The sequence below is a fragment of the Coregonus lavaretus genome (assembly GCF_964263955.1).
Source record: "Coregonus lavaretus genome assembly, chromosome: 6".
NCBI classification, from domain to species: Eukaryota; Metazoa; Chordata; class Actinopteri; order Salmoniformes; family Salmonidae; genus Coregonus; species Coregonus lavaretus.
The window spans coordinates 21,522,813-21,530,778 of record NC_139993.1 but is presented as its reverse complement, the minus strand read 5'-3'; the positions used below and the strand labels follow the sequence as shown (position 1 = coordinate 21,530,778).

Sequence of the window (7,966 nt, the reverse complement as noted above, 5' to 3'; positions counted from 1 at the left end):
CGTCCATTCTCATTTCTCATAGGCAGGGCAGAGAGTATTATGACCCCCTTCTCTCTTTCCACAATGGGCCCTTGTCTTAGACAACATTTGGCGGGCTCACGGGTATTCGGGCGTTGCCCTGAAGCATGCTGGTCCGTCATCACCGTGCGCGGTGCGGTAACCGAGCTGTGGCCAGAGCACTGTCCGAATCCATCAGTGTCCATCCTGGGTTTCAAGGAGAGAGAGAGAGAGAGAGAGAGAGAGAGAGAGAGAGAGAGAGAGAGAGAGAGAGAGAGAGAGAGAGAGAGAGAGAGAGAGAGAGAGAGAGAGAGAGAGAGAGAGAGAGAGAGAGAGAGAGAGAGAGAGAGAGAGAGAGAGAGAGAAAGAAGAGAAGAAAGAGAGAGAGAGAGAGAGAGAGAGAGAGAGAGAGAGAGAGAGAGAGAGAGAGAGAGAGAGAGAGAGAGAGAGAGAGAGAGATGGACATTTTCAGAGTGAAGGTAATTTTCCTCTCTAGTGGTCAATAAGATGGAGACAGTGGCCTTCCAACTCAAGGTCCTATTCAGTATGGCTGAATACTGGGGAAGCAGTAGCTTGAGGTTGAAGAGAGACGGGCAAGTAACTGGAGGTTTGCCTGTTTGAATCCCAGAGCTGACGTGGGAAAATAGGGTGTAAGTGAGCTGGCAACTAAAGGGTTGCTGGCATAATAATAGCAGGTGCCACCTGCTGCTGTTGTGCCCTTGACCAAGGCACCTTACCTCAAACCTGCTCCAGGGGCAATGCTCTGTGGCTGTGACTATGCTTCCAGCCTCCTCTGTGTGAATATATGATGTCCAGGGGGTTAGGAATAATGCAAGACAGCAAAAAGACACATTTCTGATTCACATTGGACAATACACTTGTATTGTGTTGTGTTCTGTTGGGATTGTATTGTACAGTGAGAGATATCCAACATGAAATTATAATTGAACTGAAACCTCACTACAGACATTTTTTGGATTAACTACATACCCACTAGGCACAGACATCAGTTCAAGGTCTATTTTTGATTTACATTTGGTTGAGTTGTCAACTAATGTAAATTCAATGTGAAATCAACAGAAAATGCCACCATGACATTGGATTTAGGTTAAAAGTTGGGTGGAAAAATAGTAAATTCCCTTACATTGATGCCTTTTTGCAAATTCAATCAGTTTTCCACATTGATTCAATATCACCACATTGACTTTTTTTGTTGAAATGATGTGCAAGCAGCTTTGATTCAACCAGTTTTTGCCCAGTGGGTAGAGATTACTTTTTGTGCATCCTGTTCATTGTCTATGTTGTTGATGATTTGTGTTGAAATTGCAAAGAAAGATCTGACTTTCTCCCGTTTTTTTTAACATAATGTCTGAACACAAAATAAACCACTCTCTGGACTAGAGCCCTTGTATGCAACATGGATCACATGGGTCAGGAGTGTCATCCTAACAGAAAGAGAACAATCAATTTACCATCAACCTGATTGATATGATAATGACGGAACTGTTGTGAAGTGAGGCCTTGTCAATCTTTAAGACCAAAGATAATTTGAGGTGATGCTTTTGGGGAATGAATGTTTAGTCCTTTGGTATTTCAAGACAGCAAATACTGCCACTCTGTGTTTCAAAACAGATGGTGCTTCGACAGAATGCGCCTTAGCAGCAGCATGCACTTCAAAGCTCATCATATTGCTCGTGAAGAGAACTTTAGACATTTCCACCCTTAGACCATAGGTCGGGCAGAGTTTTATATAAGTGTTTCAAATATAGATAGTATCATTTCATATCGCCGCACTTGCAATCGACAGCAATGCATTAGTGAAGTCAAGCGCACAGGCACTTGCTCTTAAGAAAAACGCGCACTGCAGTGTGCAGGTGTCTCTCAAAAGACAACGGGTTTACTTGATGACAATGTGTTACGCCAACAGAATAATTTAATTTGTTTTTCACAAATTACCGTTTTGGAATTACAGCCCCTAACGTGTCCGATTTGACGACGTTTCTTTCATTCAATGTGTTCTTGAGCGTAACCGGGAGGATGCATTGGCAAGCAGAGGGTCTTCACGTGGGATCCGCTGACCGCTATGTCACCTCTGTGGCATCAGTGATGTTTGTGGGGTCTGACACGCTTGACAAATCGAATGAACCATGGTCTTTTGAGCGTAGGCCTATAAGTGTTTCAAAGTATGTTCTGTCCATTATTTACCCAGTGCTGGGTTGTTTTTAACCCAACAAATTGAAGCCGTTGTAGATATTTTTTATTCAAGTTTTGGGGGCTCATATTTTAAAGTTACACCTTATTAATGATTTCCCCAGGAATTAATGCGCATGTTGGTGCATAGGCTAAATAGGCTATTTGTTATTATGCATTAAACTATATCGAGAGCAAATACAGCTGAAAAACGAATAAATAATTATAAAAAATAACCAACATGTATTTTCAAAAGTTTACAATTATATAAATTAGGCCTGCCAAGACAGCACATTTTTTGAATGGTGTTTGATACACTTTCCCCCACAATATGATAATGCTGAGTGGGCTAATCATTCCACACAAACTCTGTTGCATCTACCAAGTTAGGTCTTGGTTTCTTTGGAACTCATTGTCCAACCTCATTTCATCGCGGTGGGTGGTTGGCATTTTAATATAGTCTCATGTTGCTGCCAATGTCACACTTCAACAGTTGTGAAATACATATAATTTCTCCTTTTCAATCAGTTGAGTACTGTTTTGGATGCAAACCAGTCCTAATGCCGCATGGTATAACAATAATGTAATAAAACAAAATCTCATTAATTTAAGCCACAATGACCAGTGTGTGTATCATTTAATTAATAATGTAGTATGAAGTGCTCCTCAAGCCGCAGGTACGCAAAAAATAAACGACATTGGCAAGGTACAGGAGGGAGGGAAGACCATTACGCAGGTGGTCATGACATCACCAGTGGCTGGCTATAAAGTCGCGAGTACTAATTCACAGTTAGAGTAGCACATGGGAAGCTTGGAGTAAGGACAGACATAGAGAACCAATTGGTTACCTACCGATATCATTTATCGTGCACAGAGGAATCCTTTACAAAACTTGTCAGAATGAACATCTCGCATTTGGTGGCTTGTGGACTTATGATCACCCTGCTTTCAGTGAGGACAGGGGCGAAGCCTCTAACACCCGCGCAACAGAAGGTGAGGTCACTTCATTGATGTGCGCGCTGCAATTTGTGAGCGGAATGCGTTCTTTGTTATTGCGATTCTTTGGAGAACAATTTTGCATTATGCGCAAGTATAACTCTAATATTGTCCACACTATGGTGCCCCAAAGAACATAAACAACGGATACAAGTGTATAGGCTACTGGCAATGTATCTCTTGGCATGCAGGTTATAATTGCTTTACTTTATCATAAACTAAACTACTGTTCCTTTTTTAACGCGGGCGCTTTAATATTCATAATATTGTTAAATGTATTAGTATTAAGTCTAAAGACTATTGTATTTAAATTACACTGGTCATATTGATGATATGGGTTTTGTATGCTTCTCAACGTACGCATAGGCTATTACTGGAAGGAAAGGCTTGTTTATCAGGGAGATATATGGATAGATAGGCTACTGTGTTTTACAGCAAATCTACAGCCTACTTTCTTCCTTGCATCATTTTGATATTCATGCTGGTACCCAATCGCGCCTTGAGAAGCGATCGACTGAACATCGGATCCTTCCTAAATATAACATAAATATCGACGTATAAGGCGACCAATCATACATTTCATTATACCGCGTATTTTAAACCAGAAAACGTATTTTCCCAACCGTTTGGTCATGGAAGCGCGATGGTGAAAAAGCGCATCTGCCTTCAAGAGACTTGTAGAACAGATATTTCGGAACTGGACATTCTATGCACGAAAAGTCCTAACACTATATAGCAGTGAGTAATTAATATATTACTGCACGCGCACCTGTCTTTCCCGCTGCATACAAGAAACCCCAGAAGGAGACTAATTTCTGGCCAGTGTTCGTCGCCTTATTCAACCAATGTGCAATAGGATACACACCGTTTCCCATGCGTTAAAGCGCAACTGTAGCCTATGATCAAACCCAAATTCAGGATTTAGTTTTGAAAGATGAGCCAATTAATTGCAGCATTAATGTGATTTCTATTCAGTAGCTAGTAGCTACACATTTAACAGTGAAGGCTGCTGAGGGGAGGACCGCTCATAATAATGGCTGGAACGGAGCAAATGGAATGGCAAGTGTAGACAGCACTAACATTATACTAGATTAAGCATAATTTCAGAATGGTTTGCTATGGAATTAACATAATTATTTTTATAGGACCAGTTGAAAACAAAAGTGTTAAAAACTGCAGGATTTACTGCTTGCCGACGTAGACAATTGATGTCCCGAATGCGCAGATTTGTTGCCGTTTATCAGAAAAATTCCCAGATGGGCTATCTGCTGACAGATGCTTACCCAAATCGATTAAATTAAGAGTTTAGTATCTAAAGCCGGTGTCTTGTTTCTGTGTCCCAGTCTCTTAGAAGTTTGTTGGGGGAGGAGCTGTCGCAGTTCCTGGCGTCTGACGAGAGAGAGCGGAGGATGGAGAACTTGCGCTCCCGGGTACGCTTGCTACGAGACCTGCGCATGGAAACTCGCGCCAAAGGCATGTGGGCGAGCCAGCCCAGCGCACGGAGACACAAACCTAACACCAAGAAAGGGGCCGCGGCCCGGAGTGGCTGCTTCGGACACAAAATGGACAGGATAGGCACCATTAGCGGCATGGGCTGTTAGAGATGGCGTATAGAGACGTGTCGGTAAGTAGCCTAAACTCCCGCGGCATATGCTCAATTGCATATCCTGGGATTGAATCAGGAAGAAGGTCCATCACCACTACCTTATGATGGTAGCCTTTGCTACAAAATCCCCAATGTAGGCTAACTCCTGTGCACATTCCAGATGAGACACACATAGACTACAGACAAAAAGAGTAGCATAGAACAGTTTGCAGTAGCCTAAATGTGACCGACCACCTCGATTTGGTCTTATGTAGCAAAATTTGAAAGTGTTTTTTACATTGGATAAAAGTAGAGACTCAGCTACAAAATGGTATATCATACACTGCAGTTGAGGAACAATGGGAAAGTAATTCTGCTTTGAAAGTTGATAAACTTGTAACCCCACTTTTGAGAAAATGTCCCTTGAACGTTTTGGTACACCTACTGGAGAGCTCTTGGTCTACACCCATTCAGCATCGTTCACACCCTCTTAAGCCTTAGCCCCACCCATCTCTTTAAGGATTCACATGTGAGGCCATGAGGTAAACACAAGCTATATCAAGTAAAACGTTTATTTGTCACATGCAGAGGATACAGAAGGTGTAAACAGTACAGTGAAATGGTTACTTGCATAGTAGCAATATCAAAAACATAAAGTGTCCAGATAAAAATATTTTATCATTATTAGATGACGCTTACCCAACACACTTGTCTAAATTGATGTGAAGGAAATGCTATAACCACCCCCCAGCCACATCTAGCTAAGTGGATGGGTCACTATTGTCTAGATATGTACACATGTTCATGAAATACAATAGATGGCTGTAATCACCCCCAGAAACACCTGGCTAATTTGAAGGGTCATGTAGTAATCCGGCCGAAGTGGAGTCTTTTGTTTAGACATGTAGCTAGCTAAACAATGAACCGGCATAATCCCAACTCATACTACTACCAATACAAACATTGTCATAGCTGTAGTATGAATCTGCAGGTAGCTAAAGCTAACAAACTAGGTTCAATGTTAGCTAGCTAACATTAGGCTATAACTAGCAATATAAATGAATTTCTGATTCGAATAATATTACTACACAGATTATACACTTTACGTTAGCTAGCGAGCCAGCAAGCTAACGTTTGCTAGATAACTAACAGTATGCTTTAACTTGTAATAAAAACGACTTCCTGACTAAATTAGAAACGTATATCTGGAAATTTAGCAAGACTCTTACCTGTATACATGGATGAATGCTTTGCGGTAGAAAGGACTGTCAACACATAGTGAACAGCTCACGTTATAGACAGAAGCATGCTACATGGCAGACCAATCCAAACTCATTTCTTGGCATGTCCAGCCCATCCATTATCTCAGCCAATCATGGCTAGTGGGAAGGATCCTGTCTTTTTCCGTGGCTAAACCAACTAGGTATGAACTAGGTATTCATATTTTTGGATGGAATACACGTTTGTTATTAAGGCACATGGAAGTTCACATGTTCCAGAAGGCATTTCTGCCCAAAAACAAATGTTGATAAAAAAAATACATGTTTACGTTCAAATGCCTCTCCTGTGAAGTAGTGACGTGCGACATGCCTAGTTTCCTGAAACGATTCACAAATGTCCATGTATGCCTGTGGAGGTGATGAGGTGGCCACTTGTGAGCCTGTTAGTGGCCAAAGGTCAATCTTATGTGAGAGGTCAGTGGGGTCACTATGGAACATGTTGCAACTGACCAACAGTGATTGAAACAATGTTAGGGTTACCTTAACCTTCAGTGAAGGGGTAATCCTACAGGCCAATCCTTTTGGTTTAGGCCTACTGACTACTACAAACACATCTTATTGAGACTGCATTAAAAGAAGGATATAAATTAACTTACAAATGCATCTGCTTCTTGATTGAAATCATGAACAATCAATTCCCAAGCAGTCCATCTATATGCTCTCTGCGTATGCATTTATGTGGGACAGTGTGAGAGCATTTCAGGGCAGAACAGCGTGTCCCACTGACGCTCTAACAGAACATCATGCTGACTGCGTTCTCAGGACAAAACCCCATAGAATGAGATCAGGAAGCCGCTCTTGAAATGTTTGAAGTCCGTGGGAAGCAATCCAATTGAATTAGCCATACTCATTGCAATACATCACCATAAGTAATCATATCTGTTGGCTGAAGTCAATGGGACGGATGTGAAGACAATGAGGACATGTAGATGTCAGTGTTAGGCCATAGGCCGTTGATAAACATTAAGCAGAATGGATTGTGGGCACGTGATGACGTCATTGACCAGTCTCTATGTATGTGTGTGAGTGAGATAAAGATAAATAGAGAGAGAAAGAAAGAGAGAGAGCAGGTTCCTCTCTTTGTAGATGGACACACACACAAAACATTTCACACACACATACACACACGGCACCCTAAGTGGAATGTTCCAGGAAACCCTTTTTGCTCAGTAGAAAAAAATAACATTAAAGGGGCGGTATGCAGAATGAAGCAATAAGGAAACCAGGTGACGGGCGCTTTGCCTTTGTGATTGTGTGTGGCTAACAGTGAAATCCTGACGGAGGGGCTGTTGTGGCACCTTCCTTCATGACTCATACTGTTTATATGTGACTAAGTGCATGTGTTTCTTAGGCAGACACCTCTCTTCCTCCCTTTACCAACTTTAAAGTGAGAAGTGGGAGAGGAGGAGAGGAGTATTAGATGGTCAATTCAGTATTGTGTGAGAAGCAAAGGCTGGACTTCATGTGGTTGTTTAGAGTGAGTAGAGCAGAGTGGTGCAGTAAGACTTTAGTTAGAGAGCTTGTTTTAGTGAGGGTGACATGTGATCCCCTTTATTTTGTGGGAACATGTCCATATCTATATCCAGTTTTCTTTTAACAGAACCATCCGTCCAGAGTTTTCAGTGGAGAAAGCCATCTAACCATGTTTTTTCCTCTCCCCTCTCCGCAGAGCATTCAGACGACGGGTTCGACAACTTGGATTCAGTTGGTCCTCGTCTGAGGTAAAAACCAAAAAAGTGACGGATTTTCGGTACGAAAAACCACGATGACCACCATATTCGAGGACTGAGACAACAATGATAAAACCAACCCATATGTATAACATAAAGAAAGACCAACACACACTACAAGATGGCGGACAATGGTGTAAAAACTAGAAACCGCAAAGCTGTATATCGCTGCTGCTGTAAATTCATGT

The 7,966-nt window shown here is 41.8% G+C and overlaps 1 protein-coding gene across 1 annotated transcript; it reads left to right on the top strand.

Annotated features, from left to right (window-relative positions):
• Window positions 1-3,087: 3,087 nt before the first annotated feature.
• LOC311131219 (C-type natriuretic peptide 4-like) lies at window positions 3,088-4,784 on the top strand (the record flags this gene model as incomplete). The annotated part of the gene is made up of 2 exons (XM_084164071.1): window positions 3,088-3,180; window positions 4,527-4,784. 2 exons carry the CDS (start codon window positions 3,088-3,090, stop codon window positions 4,782-4,784), a joined length of 351 nt encoding a protein of 116 aa, XP_084020197.1.
• Window positions 4,785-7,966: the final 3,182 nt, after the last annotated feature.